The sequence below is a fragment of the Pinus tabuliformis genome, chromosome 4_2, assembly GCF_031772625.1.
Source record: "Pinus tabuliformis cultivar Carrire ecotype Pingquan chromosome 4_2, CPIR1, whole genome shotgun sequence".
In the NCBI taxonomy this organism is placed as follows: Eukaryota; Viridiplantae; Streptophyta; class Pinopsida; order Pinales; family Pinaceae; genus Pinus; species Pinus tabuliformis.
In genome coordinates, this window is record NC_142304.1 from 896406680 (window position 1) to 896429215 (window position 22536).

General features: G+C 36.5%; 1 protein-coding gene across 1 annotated transcript; it reads left to right on the forward strand.

Annotated features, from left to right (window-relative positions):
• Positions 1-10843: 10843 nt before the first annotated feature.
• Positions 10844-16480, forward strand: LOC149172593 (putative protein phosphatase 2C 33). The gene is made up of 5 exons (XM_089424350.1): positions 10844-12256; positions 13711-14097; positions 14284-14401; positions 15289-15512; positions 15623-16480. Exons 1-5 carry the CDS (start codon positions 11993-11995, stop codon positions 16199-16201), a joined length of 1572 nt encoding a protein of 523 aa, XP_089280476.1. The 5' UTR covers positions 10844-11992; the 3' UTR covers positions 16202-16480.
• Positions 16481-22536: the final 6056 nt, after the last annotated feature.

The following is a 22536-nucleotide window of genomic DNA, read 5'->3' on the forward strand; positions in this document are numbered from 1 at the left end:
TTGAACTAGTTGTATTTAGTCTAACTAAAGAATACACTAGTGATGAGTTGTGTGAATTGATTTTTAATTAATTCACTAATTATTAACTCATAAAGAAACTAAAGAATACATCAGTTAACTTAGTGCATGGACAGTTCAACAGAGACAGGTGTTAGAGGTAAGTGAAAGGGTGAGTTGTGACTATCAGTTGTGCATGAGATTTTGCACATGCATGGACTGAGTAATGCCAATGAGGATTGCGTAGTGTGGGCCAATATCAAGGCAATTATAGCTTGTGCTCACGTGATTTTCTCTTGCAGATTGCACAGTGGAGGCAGGCAAACAGTGGAGGAGATTTGAGGCATCAGATCTGAGCTAGTTTGTGTGTAACAGGTGGAGATAGTACTAAGTACTTGTGAGGAGTATTGTACTATGTATTGTTACATGTTCTCAATCATTATAATAAACAGATAGTGTGGGGTTTTCAGCTGTATTCTTTCCCTGGGTTACATATTGTGTTAATGTGCGCATGCGATTGATGTTTCATTGTTTTTAATGCTGCTAAATTGATGATCAACGTAGAGGAGGTTATGTATTATGCATGTATTCCACAATAGTGTATAATCGGGATAATCTCTGTGAATAAGTGTCATATTATTCAAAATTTCTACAAACTGTGCCTTAGCGAGTAAGGCGAAGAAGGGGAAGGAGAAGGTTTCTCTTTTCGAATCCAGTTCTTCCCATGGTGGGAAGAAGTTTGACAAATCGAAAGTTTGATGCTTTCATTGTCATGAGGTGGGCCATTTTGTTACAAATTGTCCACTGAGGAAATCCAAAGGCATCCGGGGAAGGATTTGAGGGTGAGGCACTTGATTCATAGTTCAAGTTGGATTTCACACTCTTTGCATGCATGGTTTCATCCATGGTGGGAAGTGGTTGGTTTCTTGACAGTGGAGCTTCTTTCCACATGACCAACGACAAGAGTTTGTTCAATACTTTGAAGGAGAAAGATCTCAAGATACTCATAGCGATGGGTAATGATGAAAAGTACAGTGTCTCAGGTGTAGGCACGGTTATTTTTGAGAGGAAGCATGGAGCTCGCCTTACCTTGACCGATGTCAAGTATGTACTAGGACTGAAGAGAAACTTGGTGTCGATCGCGATGCTGGAAGACAGAGGCTATGATGTAGTCTTCAGTAAGGGAAAGGTTTTCCTTAGACACATCATCACGAGACAGGTGAAGTAGATCGATTCAAGGGTCAAGAACCTATATGCTCTTGAGGTTCAAGCTGCATGCAAAGCCTTGAGTAGCAAGGAAATTGATAGAGACTTGGTGGTTGAGAGGGAGAGTATATTACCTCTCAACATGCAGCACCAGAAGAAGTCTCAGACGATTGTGGAGGAGCCACGATTGGTGCAGTAGCTTTAGGAGGTTGTGGAGCAGCCACAACAAGGGAAGATGAATGGAGATCAAGTAGAGACATCTACTCATGCAAAGACCTCCATTAGGGGGAAAATTCGAGCCAGGTGGGCTGAGGGATCACATGCAGCCATACCTCCAGGTAGGAGGTGGGGTGATGTGGAGTGATTGTCCCAAAGAGGAGGGGTAGGATCCTTGAGGTACCCAACCTCTTTGATTTGACTTTGCTACGAGAGCCCTAATGAGGAGTAGCAGAACTGACTGATTGGGTATAGACAGATGCAGATGGAGTGGCAGAGAGAGCTACAGTGCAGGGAATCCCAGGACAGCGCAGAGCTAGCAGGTTGTAGCAATGCAAGAGGCACAAGTGTGTTGCACTAATGCAGGGTAGCACAGAGAGGTGTGCAATAGTGCGAGATGCATGGAGATGTTGCAGTAGTGCAAAGGCTAGAGAGGGAGCACTTGTCAGCAGCAGGTAGAGCTTCAGCATCAGAGTATGTTTCTAGCCCAACAGAGAGGTCAGTTGGGAGTTTTATTCGTTCCAAGAGTTGCTGGAGCAACCACACTTGGTAGAAGTTTTGCATGCAGAACATTCCAAAGGTACAGGATCGGGTTCGAGAGGAAGCCTTTCTTGTTGAGAGGGAGTGTTGAAAATGGCAACAAGAAATTGCTAAAAATAGAAGTGCTAAAAATAGAAGTTCTATTTTTAGCAGTTCAGTTTGGATTCCTATTTTAGTCAGTCCCTGTTCTATTTTTAGCAGTTCAATTTGGATTCCTATTTTAGTCAGTCCCTGGACTAGAAATAGGAAGTAAAATTCGAATTTGATAATAACAGCAGTTTGTAAATTAATTAATTAATTCAGTTTGAGTTAATTAGTTAAGGAATTATGAACTTGAAGTCTATGTGAGGACATGCAATAGTTTCTCCTTTGATTGAGGGATTTAACCATCAGTTAAAGAGATAAGGATGAGTTCTATATTGAGTAGTAATTAGTTGGCTCAGTTAATTGTGTCAAGTCCAGTTAGATTAATTTAACAGTTGTTAAATTAATGAGATTCAGTTTGTTAATGCTTGCATGCATGTAACAACTGGTATTTTCAGATAACTGAAGATTCACTCATGGATAACTCATGCATGTCAGTTCAGACAGAGACCCAATTGAGATCAGATGGAGGTACAGAGTACTATCAGTTGCTAGGATATTCCTTGTGAATATTCCTTGCATGCAGAAGGAATATTATTCCTTATGGATTGCGTAGTTGGACCTGAGGTTACAGCAGGTATGATATGACCAATTCACACATGTTATGACATTGGACCCCAATCAAAACTGTACAAGGAAAAAGGAGCATGGAGGACTTGTGGAGCCTATATATACAGGCCTAGATAGTCCATGAGCTATATCATCAGAGTACAAAGAGAGTAGGATAGCTTTTGAGCTGATTCTTTTTGTATGTTGTTGAGGATTTCCACTTGATTGATAATATAGAGATGGGGTCTTAGGCTGGTGCTTTCCCTAGGTTATATCTTCTGTGTTATTGTTGATTACTTCTCATTCTCAGTTATATCTATTCATGCTTGATGTTGCTCATGTTCAATTAAGCTTCCGCAAAGTTTATGGTAGATGTAGATATAGTATTATGCTTTAGTACATTGCATACATCAGTTTGATCTGCAGGTGAAATTTCTCCATGATATTAGTGAGCTAGCTGATTTGTAGAGAAAATTCTACAAAGACATCTTAAAATATTTAGGGTTTCATTTAAATCCTACTTGTTACAAACTTTTTGATTGGGCCTAGCCTGTGGGAAATATTGAAAATCTTGTTAAGTTACGGTGTCATAGATGGATATCTTGAGCAGGAAGATTGGTCCTAATCAAATTGGTTCTGGAGGGCATACCAATTTTTTGGGTGGCACTAACCCTGATTCCGAAAGGGATTCTAAGCAAGATTAAAAAAATCATGCTGTAGATTTTTATGGAAAGGCTCCCAGTAAGGAAAACCTTTCTCTTGGGTAATTTGGGACAAAATTTCCCTTCCAAAGAAATGGGGAGGTTGGGGTTTGAATAATTTTGTGGGTTTTTCAAAGGTTTTGGCTATGAAGGTAAGGTGGAGGCTCATCTCTTCTCACAACCTATGGACAAAGGTAGTTATTCAAAAATATATTTCCCCTATTTCTTTGGAGGATTGGATTCGTAATTCAGTTAAACATAAGTCAAATATTTGTGTCCTGCAAAAAGATTTGATTGATTCCTTCTCGACCATTGAGAGTGGTTTATCTTAAAGAGTGGGTTTTTGTGACCGAGTAAAAATTGGTTGGATGGGATGCAAGGATTATTTTCGTCTCCCTCAAGGTTTGATTGATGCCCTAGGCATGCAAGGAATTAAAATGTTGAATCAAGTAGTTGATCTTGCCTCTTCTTCAATTTGTTCCCACGGCTAGCTATCAATTCATACTTTAAATCTTCCAGAAGAATGGCATGGGATTTGGTCCGCCTATACAAGAGCCCTCAATATTTCTCATGTCAGGATCCAGGATGAGCCAGATGAACTTCAATAGTTTGTTTTGCCTTTTGGTGAATACTCTCTAAAGGATGGTTATCTCAATATCTTTGCAAAAAGGGAGACAGGGGTTTTGAAGTGGTGAAAGCCTTTATGAAGCTAAAAATTCTAGTGAAATCTCATTTGTTTCAATGGTGTCCTTTGGAAAACAAAGTGCCAACAACGGAAAACTTAAAGAAGCATAGTTTTGTTGGTCCCTCCTTGTGCCCTTTTTGCAGATCTTCTGAAGAGTTGATTGACCATTTATTTTATTTTGTTCTTTTTCAATTCATATTTGGCAATTTGTAAAATCAATTCTTTCCCTCTCCATTTAGTGGCAGGGTCTCTCTTTTAAATAGGCTTGGTCTTCTTGGTGGCAATTGGTTTCAACTCGTAAAATGAAAAATTTTCCTCTTTTGATTAGTTGGGGCACTTGGTTGGGTAGAAATGGAAGTATCTTTTAGGACAAGGCTCCTTATGCGGATCACCTCGTGGGTTAGGTTATCACTATATATGAATTGATCCCAGAGGAAGAGGAATCCTTTATACCTCGTGTCATCATAGAAGAATTCATTAATAGGTCTTTTCCGTGAGCATATTACAATGGTTCCTATAATAGAGATGGGTTGTGTCGTGGTGGAGTTATTCTCTTTCTATCTGAAAGCCACTCTTTTAGTCCCAAGAACAGACTAGGCTGTGGTTCAAACAACTATGCTGAGTTATTTAGTCTCAAGCTTCTCCTTCTCTTTTCTCTCGAAAACAGGTGCCGACAATTGTAAGTTTTTGGGGACTCTTATGTGATTATAAACTGGTTCAATGAAGCATCAAGTTGTCATGTGTTCTCTCTCAAGCCTATTTTGCATGAAGTCCTTTTGATCAAGCAAAATTTTGATTTTATTTCTTGTCATCATATCTACAAGGAACACAAATCCATTTTCGATGCTCATTTCAAGGAAGGAGGACAACAGGATTGGGGTTCATGGCAAGTTCAGAAGCAGATAAATGGGGATTTTTCATTGTATGATCTTCATCCCTTTATAGAGGGACTTTCTCATAATGATTAGCATTTATGTTTTCCTTTCAAATGACAATTTTTTGTGCTCTTATGGGTTCTAAACAATATGCTATCAGTTTTGTCTCATCCTTTTATATGATTAGATAGTCAAATGGCAACTTTATGTTTATCAACAATTTTTTATTGTGACCTTTTTTGGGTCTCTAGCACCAGTCTCTTTGGGCAATTTTTTGTCTTGGTATTTGAAAATGATATCTGTGTTTCGTATGAAGATTCTCAGTTTTGTAGTGCCCCTATCTATTTTTGATATTACTTTTGGCATCTACATTATGTAACTTTCATTATTATCTAATGAAATTTACGATTTTTCCTTGGGGAGGGGGTGGGAAATTAATAAAATAAAAAATAAAAATAATACTACGTTAAATAATTTTACTTGGTCAAAAATAAAATAAAGAAAAAATTAAAAATAACTCTACATTAAAACAAAAATAACTTTAAATTAAAATAATTAGGTAAACTTGACTTGGTCCTGGTGGTTTTTGAGCTCAGGTTTGTGAGAAATCATGGTACTGGCCCATGGTATTCATATGGAATATAGCCTATCTAAAGAAGGAAATTAAACCATCCTAGATCCATCTTAACTCTATATCAACCAAGGGTCGAGAGAGATCAAATCTCTTGAGATTTAAAACTCTTTTAGAGTGAAAAGAGATTTGATCCCTCTTGGTCCTTGGTAGATCCGGAGTTAATATGGATCTCGGTTGGTATAATTTATAGTTTTATATACACAACTTTTATACATCAAACAATAATACATATTTAAAGAGAATTAGGGTTAATTTAGATTATGTATGGAGAAACTATAATATTTGATGTTTTAGGTGAACACTTCACCCATATTTAAGGAGAGTAGGGCCAGAGTTAATATGGATCTAGATTGGTATAGGTTATAGTTTTATAGACACAACTTTTATACATCAAATAATAATACATATTTAAAGAGAATTAGGGTTAATGTAGATTATGTGTGGAGAAACTATAATGTCTGATGTTTTAGGTGAACACTTCACCCATATTTAAGGAGAGCAAGGTTGAAAATTAGAAAAGAGAGCAAGCTCAGTTAATTTAAAGATCAGTTTCTCTAGACAATTTCTTTCAAAAAAAATGTCTCCAACCATACATATATTTTTAATGTATTTTTCTCACACACACACACATATAATTTAATAATTAAAAGCATATGTAAAAATTATAGGTTTTAAATTCAAAGGGAAATATTGTATGTAGATTTCCATAATTTTATAGCCTAGAGGCACTCTCCAACCCAGTATAGAAGAGATGTTATCATTTTATGCCATGTTATGTTATGTAAACATTTTGACTCGGTCAAATTACATAAAAATAATAATAAAATAAAATAAAAATAAATAATTATAATTATTAATTAAAAAATCTGACTTGTCAAATTATATTAAAAAAGAAAAAACTAAAATAAAATTAATAATTGTAATGAGTAATATTATTAAGTTATAATGTTCTTTAGATTAAGAAGGATTAGGCAATCTATAGCCAAATTTTGGACAAAAATGTGAAAGTTTTAAATTTTCCATTGTTTTGCCTTTTTAATCACTGCAAATATGAATTTGCATGGAGATGGGGTCAGGGTTCAAACATAGGGTGTTTAGATTCAAGACAGTCTACGTCTCTTGCAGTATTAGTTCGGGAAAGAGCTTGAGCTATTAGGGCATTGCAGTTGAGCCTAAAAACAAACTGGATAGAGCAAATGATGAGACTCTTGGTTTGGAAAATGTGGAAGACGAGACCCCAAGACTATGGCAACAGAGGTCTCTTGCTGTTGTTTCCACCACAAAGGCTAAACCTAATCCCTCAACCAAGCAAGTTAATGTTGCTAAGGACAATGACGATATGTTTTTGGTTTTGAGTTATGATACTAGGGTTTCATCTATGGTGGTGGCCCCTTTCCAGGGGAATCCATTCTCAAAGGATTTATCCCCTAAGTTTTTCCAAAGCGAATTTTCACCTCTTGAGCACTGGCTATTTGCAGTCTTTCTCAGGTCCTTTTTGGGCAAGACTCTTTGTATCTTGGTGAACGTGACAGATCTTGTATCCACACTAGCTATAAGTCTTCAATAAAGGATAGGAATCCCCACAGAATCCTTGTAAGCTTTATGTGACTTATTTAAGAGGAACAACATCTGCAGGAGGGATATTTACACAGTCATTATGGCATTACCAAAGATACCCCAGTCTCTCTAGTTGCAAGCTTGAAAGGCAACACCAATAGCAGGGGTGAACCTTTTACTTCTAAGTCCAAGTCTTTCAAGGATGCTCTCAAGCCAGGATTTGGTGCCCCTTTGACACATAAAGAATTCTCAGGATTTGCTTTCATTGTGGACCAATTGGAAGAAAAACCAATTTTTTTTCTAGAGCAAATCTCGCAAGGATTTTATGAGGCATGTTGTGATTTCAAAGTTCAATGGGTTTTTACCTTTAGAAAATGTGCTTTAGAATTGGGTACACTAGACCTGGACACCAGATGCAAAGTTTTTCTTTTGCTCAAAAGGCTTCATTGTGGTGAAATTTAAGAATATTGAGGATTACAAGAGGGTTTTAGATGAAAGGTCTTGGTTTTGGGGGCAAGTCTGCTTTTCCTAAGGCCTTATTTCAATTGCTTTAACTCTCTTTCCATGCCATCTCTGCCCACAACTATTTGGGCCATGCTTCCAAATATGTCCCTTCACATGCTTCATCCAGAAATTTTCGCTGAAGTGGGAAATTCCATTAGTCGATTAATTAAAGTAGATACAGAAAGGCTAGACAAGGGCATACCTACTTTTGCCCGAATATGTGTTGAATTAGATCTTACCAAGCCATTTTCAGATAAACTTTGTATCCACTAGAATGCCTTAACTTTTATGCATCCATTGGATTATGAAAAGACACCTTTCCAGTGTAGGCTCTACCAACAACTCGAGCACCTGCATAATGTATGCCCTTTTCCCTAGGGGTGCCCTTCTTCTACGGTTCCAAGAATAAACCTTGAGGTTATAAGGATCCAAAGTGCAAAGGAATCTAAGAAATCTTTAGCGAACCAACCAGAAAATCCTCAGCCTCAAAAAACACCAACATATAACTCAACTCCTTCAACTATAACTTAGACACATGCAACACCATCTCATCCTTCAATTGTTGGATTCCACCCCTCCAATGGAGCCATATGAGACACAATTCGACAATAAGCAGACAAAAGCGTTTTCATGAATCAAATAAATCAAATAGCAATATGGAGGTAGCTACATATGCAAATCTCCCAGTGTTAGGATTGACTCATGAAAATTCAAATATTGTACTATTTTTACCTAATCCTAATAATTCCACAAAGTGGATAAATGTATGCAAGGAAAAAGGAAAAAAATGACGCATTAGAGAGATTCATGATTATTCCTAGGTTCTATGCCCAAGAAAGTAGATAAGAATGGGAGAATTAGTTAGTCCAAGAAGATAGTGGTTGTGTTGTGATGTACTATCCTTATGTGTAATGGGAAGTTTGATGTAATATGGTATTTTGAGATAATGCAATTCATTACAAAAAAATACAAATAAAACTGCAATTAGTTGCACTGAGAGGCTCTCTTGAGCCCAATATGATAGAGATGTTGTAACATAATGTCCTGTAAACATTTTTACTCCATAAAAATAAAATTAAATAACCCTGCATTAAACATTTTGACATAGTGAAAATAAAATAAGTAGTCTTTATGTGTGACTTTTCGGAGTTTCCGACACGACAAAAAAGGTTGTGGCCAAATATTGTTTTGTGTTGTTTAAATTGGTTTTATGACTGCATATATAGATTCAATGCCCTTAGAAACCCCAGGGCACTTCGATTGTGAAGAGTTCACTTGTCAAACTTGTGATTTCAATGAATCCCTATCAGATTCTAGATAAATTAGATGATTGTGAAGAGTTTACTGTTGGGAGTCACGATTGTCGTTAAACCAAAACCCACAGGTGTTAATCAACGATCACACTGCCAAAGATAAGGATCCACAAGAGGTGGTTAGTCCATGTCATGAAACACACGGGGAGCATTGGTTTATCCAATGTCCAACAATCTTCCCCGTAACGCGAGCTGGGTGTGTATTGAACTCGTGACCTATGCTCTGATACCACTTGTTGGGAATCACAATTGTCGTTAGACCAAAACATGTAGGTGTTAGTCAACGATCACATCGCTAGAAATAAGGATCCATGAGAGGTGGTTAGTCCATGTCACGAAACACACGGAGAGTGTTGGTTTATCCAATGTCTAACAATCACCCTCCCAACACGAGTCGGGTGTGTATTGAACTCATGACCTATGATCTTATACCACTTGTTGGGAATCACAATTGTCGTTAGACCAAAACTCGCAGGTGTTAGTCAATGATCGCATAGCCAGAGATAAGGATCCACGAGAGGTGGTTAGTCCATGTCACAAAACACACGGGGAGCGTTGGTTTATCCAATGTCCAACAATCTCCCCCCCCCCCTCCCCCCAACGCGAGTCGGGTGTGTATTGAACTTATGACCTATACTCTGATAGCACTTATTGGGAATCACGATTGTCCTTAGACCAAAACCCGCAAATGTTAGTCAACAATCGCATCACCAGAGATAAGGATCCACGAGAGGCGGTTAGTCCATGTCACAAAACACACAGGGAGCGTTGGTTTATCCAATGGCCAAATCTTGATTTGTTGTTGTTTAAACTAGTTTTATGTCTGCATATATAGATTCAATGCCCTCAAAAACCCCAAGGCACTTCGATTGTGAAGAGTTCACTTGTCAAACTTGCGATTTCAATGAATCCCTGCCAGATTCTAGATAAATTAGATGATTATGAAGAGTTCACTTGTCAAACTCGTGGTTTCAATGAATCCCTGCTGGATTCTAGATAAATTAGATCGGAAAATAAATTGGAAAACTTTCCAAAAAGTCGCACTTAAAGACTACTAGAAAATAAAATAAAAATAACTTTAAACTAAAATAATAAGGTAAACTTGACTTGGTCAAGTTATTGGTGATTTTTGAGCTCCACATTTATGAGAACCCATGGTATTCATGTGGAATATAGTCTATTTAAAGGAAAAAATTAAACCAGTCTAGATCCATCTTAACTTCGGATCTACTAAGCACCCAGAGCGATCAAATCTCAAACCAACCTAGGTCCATATGAACTCCAGATCCACCAGATCCGCCAAACATCGACAATGATCAAATCTCTTAAGGTGCAAATCTCTTTTAAAGTGAAAAAAATTTGATCCCTCTTAACACTTAATAGATCTAAAATTAAAATAAATATGAACTAATATTAATCAAATTGTAAAGAAGAATTTAAATATATATATATATATATATATATCTCAGAAATATAATAAAATTATTACACAAGGAAAGTTCACTTTATATTTTATATATTAATTTATCTAAAATCTTAAAATTAAAGTAATAAAATATACAAAATAATATTTCTATAAATAAATACATTTTAATATTAGTTATTAGTTTTTAGATTATTTAAAATGATTTAACTTTTTAATTTAAAATTATTATTATTAACAAACTGAGTCCTGCTGAATTTTTTCTGCGAAAAAGCTAATAAAATATTTTATTTCTTATTTTTTATTATAATGTAGAACCACCCCTTAATAATAATAATAATAATAATAATACTCATCTCACCACCACGAGTTGAAAATTAACTTTCAACTGAATTTTAATAAACTTTACCAACCGTGTCTCATTATTCCTAGTTTTGTTTGATCGCAAAGGTTCGTATTTTAAGCGTGGCTGCCGACAGAAATGGGGTACTAGCAGTTAAATAGATGCACCCACCACGTTTAGTGAAGGTTAATTAATTTAACAAGCGGATAACGGACCTCGCCAAAGTTAATCAATTTAACAGGAAGATAACAGACTTCATCTCATCCGAGTGGGAAACCTTGTAGATCCTGGATACTTTATTGTTTTGCAGGGTGGATCGAGGATGATTTCATGAAATCCAACAATCTCTGGAATTTTTTAATGCACACTATCTGATTGCACAGATACACTCCACTCCATTTTGTCCCCTTCGTCTTTATTACCAAATTACCAATGCCCGAACATAATTCGTTTCTCTGGTGCCCTGGGCTTCCAGACTGGTTCAAGATTGAGCCCATCAGCCCCCTGATAGAATTAACAGAGACCCATTTTGATTAAGTGATACCCAGTTTGATATAAAGGACACCAATTTGAGCTGTATTCTCTTACTGAGCACATCGCTACAGTCTCCATGGCGCCAAAATGGGTTCAGGCTTGAGTCCTTCGTCCTGTTATAAAATTACAAAATCCCCAGGATGGATTTTTTGATATAAAGACACCCGTTTGAAAACGAGACATACCCATCATCAATTTCTCATTTATGACATTTTTGGACCATTAGGCCCTCTCTGAGGTCCAAAAATTTACTGTTGTGTGTAATTTGTGTAGAAATATCAGGACAAGCAGTTTTGCTACCTATCTGGCTCTTGTGGAAGGAGACAATGAGGGCCATCTGTGCCCCATCATTTAAGGACACGGGCCCTCTGTTAGGGAAGGGGGGATCCTGCTGACCTTTTTTTCTGTAACATTAACAACGGTATTTTTTAGCACCCAATAGGCTATTTTGAATGCCAAATATCTGTATTTCCTCATTACTATTTACTTGTGTACCCTTTGGTTTTACTCGACATTAAGATTCATTCAGAATCATATGAAATTTTTGGTTGACGATCCTTATCTGGGTGTCTCTGATCTCTGCACCATAGAGGCGTTCTTGGGCCTACACATCTGTTGTATGATTTATTTTTGATCTGGAAAGCCTGAATTCTTGGCAGTGATTCTTTGTTTTGGACAAGCAGGGGGTTACAGAAAAACCACCTTTTTTTTCGGTGTTTGTAACCTGGTTTGGTCCTGGAGTGCATATTCAGTATCCTCAGGGCCCTTAGAATGGGGTCCTGTATATCTTCTGATGGGAGGAGTCTGAGTACTCTTCCTCGGTCTGCTTCTACACCTAGAGCTAGCGTGAGGAGGAGGAGGAGAAACAAGAGAAATATATCTAACATGCCGAATTCGGCTGCTGAAGAGAAAGCATATGAGCAGATCAGTAGGATTCCTGGCAGGATGTTTGCCAATGGTGCCAGCAATGTTGCTTGCATGTTTACGCAGCAAGGCCGAAAGGGAACCAATCAGGATGCCATGCTTGTCTGGGAGGTATAGTTTTCTCTTAGTCTCCCTTCTTTTCTTTTGCCTGTCAATTCAAAAAAGTCAGATTGAATGTGATAAGGGTTATTGATAATGGCTGATTCAGCCTCTGCTCTGATCTTATGATTGACTGATTTGCAAATTCATTTTGTGAAATTGAAATGACTTATCCATTGAAATGAATCTATATCTGTTTTACAATTCTATTCTCGCCCCCCAATGATAAAATTGAAGTTGAATTAACAAATCTCGTATCGCAGATGTGAATGATTCCAACCAACATGACCGTTTGACTGGTAGTTGTTTTACCCTAGGCATTACATAGCAATCACTCTTGTCAATTCTGATAGTCGAATAGGTTTATGAAGTGGCTTGTCAAATATATATGTTAGATTTGTGAAACCCACCCCTTTTCAAGGCTAGCAGATGATATCCTGATATTTTTGTTATACCTATATTAATGGGGTTATGTGAGTGACAGCCTTCCTAATAAATTGCCTGATGGACATGAGTGCGGATTTACGATCTAACTTCAGATTGATACACCAGCAATTATCTGATGAACAAAACACTATATGTACATGGCCTTGCAAATAGATTGCCTGATGGACATTAGAATGTATTTAGAATCTAACTCCAGATTGACACATTGAGGATTTTAATTCAGATGTCTTCACAAATTACTAATCTCTCTTGATGATGAACTACACTAGTCTGGTCCAAAATGTTGAAACTTAAAATATAGATGCAGTGCATTCAAAAGATTCTATAAACAACACTAATGATTATTTGATGTACATGTGGATTGCTTTCTGAATTTGTTGATTTTCATGTGGAGAATATTTTTATATTCCATATGAGGAATATACATGTTCCGGTCCTCCAAAGACTATTCATTCTCAACAACAAAACTTGAAACCATTGCATCCTCATCATGTCACTTGCGAAAACTGAACCTCGGTGGGAGGATCCCAATCACTCCTCCCAACGAGCCAAAATAAACCCAATTGACTTCTGAATCTGTTGATCTTACACTGGATACACTGAATGCACATGTGGATTGCTCTCTGAATATGTTGATCTTATTATTTTAGATTGATTCTTATTTAAATTTTAACGATGCGGGTGCTGTTCAACAAAGTCAATGCATGAGTGCTTATATTGAAAATTGGAAATCCGATTGAAATGGTATAAGATTTGTTTCTTTTGAAAGTCTTATACCCGATTGACACAAGTGGTGGTATTGCAAGTCTGATATGTAGTTAGCATGAATGATTGTCTTGTCAACTGACCTACTCAATGAAAAAGTGATTATCTTGTAGATGTTATGCGGTGTTCCCCGTTAGCAAACTGATTGTTCACTAATCTGATGTAGACATAGTAATCATTCTAGAGGCAAGGTGGCAAGTTTTGATGTTAACTTTTTACAGCCATGAACATATTTTCTTAATCTCTTCTTGCAGGACTTCGGTTCTAGAAGGGACACGGTTTTCTGTGGAGTATTTGATGGGCATGGCCCTTTTGGCCATCTAGTTGCCAAGAAGGTGAGGGATTCACTGCCATCAAAGCTGAGCAGTCAATGGGAAGCAGAGATTAAGGATGATGACAGCATCAAAGAGGCTAATAGCACTGTGGGAAGCATGAATTCTGAGGAATCACTATCAGTTACCATGGACGATGAATGGAGGGAGTCAACAGATATGGAAGAGAGGGAGAAGTGCCCAGAAATATTTTTGACATTGAAAGAGTCATTTCTGAAAGCCTTTAAAGTGATGGATAAGGAGTTGAGGCTGCATCCTTCAATAGATTGCTTTTGTAGTGGAACTACTGCAGTAACTTTGGTGAAGCAGGTAAAGTTAAGAATATCTGTTGTAAGTAACATTGTATATAGAAACAACAGATCTAACAGCTGCATTTCTACCATTTCATTTATACAATTCGGTCACCTCTTCCTGTTTCCAATTATTGACATAAATTAAAACAAAGAAGTATATTTGTGGGCTAATTTATTACCTTTTTCTCCCATTATCGACCAGGGACAAGACTTGGTAATCGGAAATGTTGGAGACTCGAGAGCAGTTCTGGGTACGAGAGTTCAAGACAATTCATTGTCTGCAGTGCAGTTGACCGTGGATTTGAAACCCAATCTCCCAAGTAGGTGTTCCTGTTTTCTCTCAAGCATAGTTGTATTCTACTCTAGTTATACCTATTTCGTGATCATAGATCTAAGATATGTGAACGTTTTCTCTTTTCATCGAGGTTAAAATGACAGAAAACCTTATTAATAGTTAAAACAAACCAAGGGATTTTATTTTGAAGCTGGTCTACGTTTTTATTATCTGAAACACTCAAGAGTCAAAACTGTCATGGGACAAATATGAAAGAATAACACTCAGGACATTGTTCTTCCCGAGTGTAAAAGAGTGAATTTTTGTTCCCTCTGGACATTGGACAATGCATTTTTATCATCTTTTAAGAAAATGGAAATTTTGGAAAAGGATTTTTCTGATTCAATGTTATTGGTTTTTATCTTTGACTTGGCTTTCATTGTAGAAAGGTATGTTTTCAAAAGCTTACATTACTTTGTACTTTGTAGTAGATAATCATTAATAACTTGTCTTAACCGCAATAAGAACAATGTACATTTTTTTTGAGAATTTGTAAAAGAACGTGATGCAATCCTACAATAAATTTTCATGCAGTGCACTGCATGAAATTTTTACTTGACCTGTTTTGTAGAATAATTACAGACTTTATAAGTCTTTACAGATATTTTGGGATTTTAACTTGTGGTTCATATGTTGTCAGTGCCTTTAGCTAACCTTGGAAGCATTTGGGAATTGGGATCCCTGTAAAAGAGGGCATAATTCTTGAATCTTTTCTAATGGAGTTTCATCCACCTTGTTTATTGCTACCACGTAATAATTGACCTTTGGAATAACATCAATTCAGAACTAGTGAATAGGAAACACCTTATTTGTATTGATATGGATTGATAATCTGTACATTAAAGCCTGATCCTGCTCTTCACTGTTATTCAGGGGAAGCTGAGAGGATTCGACGATGCAAAGGGCGAGTTTTTGCATTGCATGATGAGCCTGAGGTAGCACGTGTTTGGTTGCCTCATAATGATTCCCCTGGGCTGGCTATGGCTAGAGCTTTTGGTGATTTCTGTCTGAAGGACTTTGGCCTGATCTCTGTGCCTGATGTCTCTTACCGTCGTTTAACTGAAAGAGATGAATTCATTGTACTCGCTACGGATGGGGTATGCTAAGATTCTGATTGCAAATTGCAAATTTTTCATTAATACTTATCCTGTTTGTGCAAATTAAACGTCCTTAGAAATCAGTATTTGATCTTTACAATTTTCCGCAGGTCTGGGATGTATTGTCTAATAAGGAGGTTGTGGAAATTGTGGCATCAGCACCTTCTCAAACAACTGCAGCCAGAGCTTTGGTGGAGTATGCTGTTCGAGCATGGAGGTTAAAATATCCAACTTCCAAAGTTGATGATTGTGCAGCGGTCTGTCTTTTCCTCAATAATTCTCTACCATCTGAGCCAAAACCAAAAACTGCAGTGGCACAGAGCCTTAGTAGTCAAGCAGTGACACAAGAGATCACTTCAGTGTCAGCTACAGATTCACGTAAAGATTTGGACAAGAACACAGAAGACTTCAGTGAGACAAATAACCCCACTTTAGAGCGTGCAAACACAGTCAGGAATGCTAATGATCTGAATGGTGTATCTCAAAATTTAAACAGAGTCAAGAGCTCCAAGGAACCGAAGGGCCCAGAGAGAACACAATCCCAGAGAAAACTTGCTGAGTGTATTTCCACTGGTGATGATGAGGAATGGTCTGCTCTTGATGGTGTTACAAGGGTGAACTCTCTTCTTAATCTTCCCAGGTTTTTGACGGGAGACAAAAAGGTTGGAGTACTGAGGAAGTGGCTTTGAATCCTCTCAGATAAATATCAGGTTTGGGAGCCTCAATGGGCTCAATTGTCAGTTTTTAAATTGTGTGTCCAACTTGCTTTTGTTGGACTCGGATGGTATCTTATAATAGAATTTCTTGTGAACAGTGTCTTTGTAAGAAAAAATATAGTTTCATCTCTTACTCTAGGAAAATCAGTTGAAAAAATAATGACACAACCTTTTTATTACTTTAGGTTCTGTGTTGTTTTGAATTATGATTAAGGAGTAATGGAGCAGGGAATGCCTGAATATGTTATTTCACTGCATGGACAAGTGGGTTTCAGATACAAGCTACTAAACTTTCTGGCTGTCCCGGTCCTAGAAATTGTTGTTGCTCTGTCTTGACTAGTAGATTCAATACATGCTATCCTACTAGCTTGACGAGGATGCAAATACCGAATTCTAACTCATAGAAATAGCGTTGTCTTTTATAGCAAAATATTTTAGGGTAGTTGCTTATTGGTAAGCCTTTTTGGGTCAGGAAATTTTGTTGGGCAGTCTATGCCATAATTTTGGAGCTTCAACTTTTTCTTTTGTTTCAGGTTGTCGCTTTAGTTATAGGTGTATTTAAATACTGCTTCTTGTAGTAAGTTGTTTGGACGTTAAAAGACTAGACGGTCCAGCAAGCTTCAAGTTAGCTCTTCAACTCATATTTTTATTTTCTCCATGTATGTAAGCATTTCTAATGTATATTAACTTTCTAAAAATGTAGTTGACAGACGTAGCTGCTTTGTTTTTTCAACCATTTGTATCTTTTGCTTTCTGCTTGTGCTTTGCTTTTTTATGGTTTGGTGAAGAATGATTGCTCCTCTCAATATCATGTGTTTTACTAGGATATCTTGTCACCTAATCTGGGTCATGCAGCATAGGCTTATGAGCCATGTATGCGTAGGGCATTAAGATGGATAAATACTAGCAGGGAAGAAAGGTTGGATGGGACCTAATGATGTGGAAACTTCCAAGTACAAGGGTTCTGACTGAAGGCAATGGGTAGGCTTTCACTTGCTGGAGATTCTGTTTAAAGAGAGTAAAATCCACTATGACAGTTGTATCAACACAGTTGTTTAGAGCTTAAAGCACAATTCAAATGTCCTTTTACGTCAGTATATATTATGCTTTGAAAATAATGCTGAGCTGATACTGGTGAATGTCTAGTTAAACTGCAACAAAAGCCTTAAGTTCCAGTGTATAGTCTTTGCAAAATACTAGGGTATACTTCCTTTCCGTTCTCATGTTAGCCTCTTAGAAGCATTTTTAAAGTCTACACAGCATTTTATCAATTCAAATTTATTTTCTGATTTTACTGTATTCACTTGAAGATTTTTAAGACTGTTTCCATCTCAATTAACTGTAGAGTTGTTGGTAGTTTTGGGATTCACTTTGTTCAAAAAAACATGAATCAACGTGGTATGTGTTCCATCATGAGGACAGCAAAAGATAGATAGATCAAGAATGCGTATTTGGTAGATGCATGGATTTCCTTCTATCTCTTTTGCATTCCTGATTGGTCTATGTTTAGGGATTCACTGTGTTCATAAAACATAAATCAACATTTTGGACCCATGATATGTTATTCATCAGTAAGACAACAGAAGATATATAGATAGAGAATGCTAGATGTACAGATTGTCATCTATCTTTTATGCATTCATTATCTGTCTATGTTTTGCTGTTTTGATGATGGCGTTTATCTTTTAGGCATTCTTGATCTACGCTTGTTTCTTGAACAGAGTGAATCCCGAAATTACCAAAAAATTAACACACTGTAAAAGCCTAAACGAATAGAATTGTAGAGTTGTCAATGCAGTAAAGGGAGCAAGCAGTGAACAAGATTTTAGCAAATTGGAGAGAGATTCAAATCATCATTTGGAGTTGTGTTGCAGGGAGGATGTTCGGATTGCAAGAAATTGCTAACTTATAATGAATGGTTGATGAAGTGTAGTTATGGTATGGCTATCTTGCAATTTCTATTGTTGCATCGAGAGAAGCAAGGTGCATTTTACAGTCCAGAATTGAATAGATTGTAATGTCTATCCCATTGTAACGTCTATAGTGCCAATGTCAATGCATTTCGATCTAATATAATGTTGTAAAAAATAAAATTACGGTAATAATAAATATAGATCTAATATAATGTTGTAAAAAATAAAATTACGGTAATAATAAATATAATATGTGCTAAGTGATAATCATTCATAGGCTTAATGGTTAAGATATGTGTTTCCTCTTACGATGTCACAAGTTCAAATCTAGATGAGGTAGAGTATGCGCACCTTCATAGACTTTAGCAGTCAAATTGCTGCAGAGAGGTGAGTCCCTTGTCCCATAAACAAAAGGGTGCTATACACCAATTTGGTGTTTGGTTTGGCTGTGACGTTATATAAACCCATTAGCCACTTCCCCTTAGTCTAGTGATGGTATCTATGGTAAACAAGATTTTTCTAGGCTCGTGGCTAATACAACAATATACTCATTAAGAGCTCAATATGTCACCTATGGGAATAGATCTTGGGTGGAGAGGATAACACTCCTCTCAATTCCTCCAACCAGAACCAATAGACTCTTTTTAAGTACATCCCCCTCTTTAGCCTGAAAGAAAGAATGCAATTTGGTGCTACCTTGCTACTGCCACACAAATATCAACGAACAATAGCTTATGTAACATGTACATATCGTATGCCTTTCAAAATTGAAGATGACGTCTCTAAGGAGAAAACACATGTTTTTAACTATTAGTCTCACTCAAATTGTACATTACTTTTCTTTAAATATATATTTTGGTGAAACCTATTGAGACTTATATGTATTGTGATGATGGTACCAAGTGTAAACTAGATTCTTTAGGGCTTAGGGCTAAGACAACAATATACTCATTAAGAACTTAACTTGTCATTTGTAGGAATTGATCCTAAATAGAAAGGATAACACTCCTCTCAACTACCCAAGCCATACCCAATTGACATACGCAAATATATAAGGAGTTGTGCCAAAGAAAATTGTCTTAATTCCCTTATCTTCTGAATAGTGGATTTGAATTTATTTTTATAGATTTATATAAAACACTATAAAAATTAAAATCAAATCAAATATTGAAAGACAAGAAATTTAGGCAATTCTCTCTCTCTCTTTCTCTATATATATATGAACAAGCAAAATCAAATAAATTGTTGGAAGAAAAGGAAATTGAGGCAATTCTCTCTGGTGCCATTCAGTGTTCTTATCAACCTAAATAATATGTTATACAAAATAGAACTTGATAATAACAAATCTAATGTGGGACAAGTAGTACTCATTCACAAATATATATACAAAAACCAAATCATGTCAACTATTGGAAGATGAGAAAGCACACCCCATTGTAGATCCATCTTCGCTCAAGATCTTATAAACCAAATCGGATAAACTATTGGAAGATGAGAAAACATACATAATTGTAGATCTATTTTCACTCAACATATTATAAGCATTGGAAGATTTACATTCCAATTGTTTTTTTTATCCATCTTAGTGCTTAATAGGCCTAGAGTTGAGATGTATCTATACTGCTATATTAAGAACTAGCTTCTCATTAATGTTTTTGGACTCGTGCAATGCCTATAATAGAAACATTGCTTTGTTAGGTGCTCAATCTTGTATTACTTGGTGTATATGAATGGTCCCCTAGTGATAGGCTAATAGCTAGTATGTTTTTCCAACATTGATACTTGAGCAATTTATATGATTCCACAATTCATGTATGTATTTCTAACACTGAATTGCAAGTCCCCTAAGGAGGGGGGCACATGCTCGTCACTTTCCACACTCTAGATGTAGGGGGTGCCTCGGGAGATGTTTCCTCATGCCCCCTTTTTTGGGAAACATGGGGAAACACATGGAGAAACATGTCTCTAGTGTGGGGAACATGCTTACTGAAAAGTGGGGTGTGTGGGTGTTCAACCTCGAAAAGTGGGGCATTTGGGCAACCTTCTCACCCAATTTTCTATTCAACGGCCCTTTAAGACAACTAAGATAGGGGATTAAGTTTTGAGGAGTTTGTAGTTGATATAACCTTAGCGGGGGCATATATAAGATTAAATGTATGATATGATTCTAAAAGGGGTTATATATGGAGTTAAATGTATATGTCATAGATTGGCCTAATAATGAAGGGACGACATGTGTAATAATTGAATAGGTATATATAAATATCATATAGTCATTAACGATGACATGTGATTTGGAGGCACTGGGATAAATCCATGTTAATCTTAAATCTATCAAGCGTCTCGAGAGATCAAATCTCTTGAGGTGCAAACCTTTTTTAGAGTGCAAAACTTGAAGAAAGATTTGCACATCAAGAGGTTTGATCTCTCTTAGCACTTGATAGATTTAGGGTTAGCATGGATCTACTCTAGTTTTATATATACATATACATACACCATGTGTCAACTCCATGTTGAGCATGGTTTCAAATATGAATATTGGAGTATTTAGAGGAGGTTATCTTATTATTTAAAGAGTTAATATGTAACTTATTTCTCTTATTTATATTGGGGTTTGTGCCCCATGATCAATTGGTGTATATGGTGTGTAATCTAGATGACTTATGATGTTTTAAGGATTCAGATCATGACATTTGGTATCAAAAGCATACAATCTTAGGATTTTATCTTTCAGTCAAGACATTTTGACTGTAACTTTTTCTTGGAAGTTTCAGATGGTGAAACTTTAAGGACATCGAGGAGAAATATCAAGGTACATGTGGTCAGAAATTTTAGTTTTGGTTCTTTACATTTTTAAAGATATACTCTATGGAAGTCTCAGTTCATGACCAACTCAAAATCACTTTTAAATGATTCATCTTGGAATATTTGCTACAATTTTATTTTGGAAGTCGTTGACAACAAAATTTTGAAGAGACTAAGAATAAATATTAAGGTTCATTTTATTAAAATTTATATTTTGATTCATTATACTTTCTTAAATATATCATATGGAACTTATGGTGTGAGTAGTCTTCAAAGTAGTTTTAAAGGAGTCATCTTGATACTTTCATTGTAACCTTTTTATACAAAAGTTTCAAACTATGAAATTCTTAGAGTCCCAAGGAGAAATAGCGAAATACTTGTGATAAAAATTTCAAGTTTTGTTTCACTGTAATTTTTTAATTTATAGCCTATTAAAATTAGGTTTTGTTAATAGTCCTAAAGCTAGTTTCAAAAACTTGTTTCGGAAAAAAAAAATATATTCGCTTTTGTAAATATTGAAATTGAGTGCAACTAATTGCATTAGGAAGAAGACAAACCACAGAATTTTAGGTAAAAATCTAAAAGAATCTTTAAAAGATTTGACACATAGTATATATTACATGTTTGCTCTCTAAAAAAGACCAATAGTCAACAATTTTTGGGAAAGCTACCATAAATTTCCTATGCACATCAAATTTTGGTTAGACTTGTGGAGTTCCATATAAGACAGATCAAATGACTGTAGGCCAAAACTTCAGACTCAAAAGTATTAAAATTGCAAAGATACATTGGGAGAAAGGAGAGATACATTCCAATTTTTCTTTATCCATCTTAATGCTCAATAAGCCCAATGTTGAGATGTATCCATACTTGTATATTACAAACTAGCTTCTCATTAATGTTTTTTTACTTGTTCAACGTCTACAATAGAAACATTGCTTTGTTAGGTGCTCACTCATGTATTACTTGGTGTATGAGAATGATCCCTTAGTGGTAGGCTCATAGCTCGTTTGTTTTTCCAACATGGATCCTTGAGCAATTTATATGATTCCATAATTCATGTAAGTATTTCTACGATTGAGTTGCAAGTCCCTTGGGGGGTTACGCCCCCATCACTTTAATACTCTGGATGTAGGGGGTGCCTTGGGAAATGTTTCCACATGCCCCTTTGGGAAACATGGGGAAACACATGGATAAACATGTCCCTAGTTTGGGGAGCATGCTTACCAAAAAGGGGGGTGTCTGAGTGTTTAACTTCAAAAAGGGGGGCATTTGGGTGACCCTCTTGCCCAATTTTCTGTCCAACAACCCTTTAAGACAACAAACATAGGGTATTGGGTTTTTCGGAGTTTGTAACTGTTATGACCTTAGTGAGGGCATATATAAAGTTAAATGTATGATGTGATTCTAAGGCAAGTGGATATGGAGTTAAATGTATGATTTGCAAGTCCCGTAAGGTTGGGGGCACACCCTTGTCACTTTCCATACTCTAGATGTGGGGGGGGTGCCTTGGGAAATATTTTCCCCTGTCCCCTGTTTGGGAAACATGGGGAAACACATGGAGAAACATCTCCCTAATGTGGGGATCAT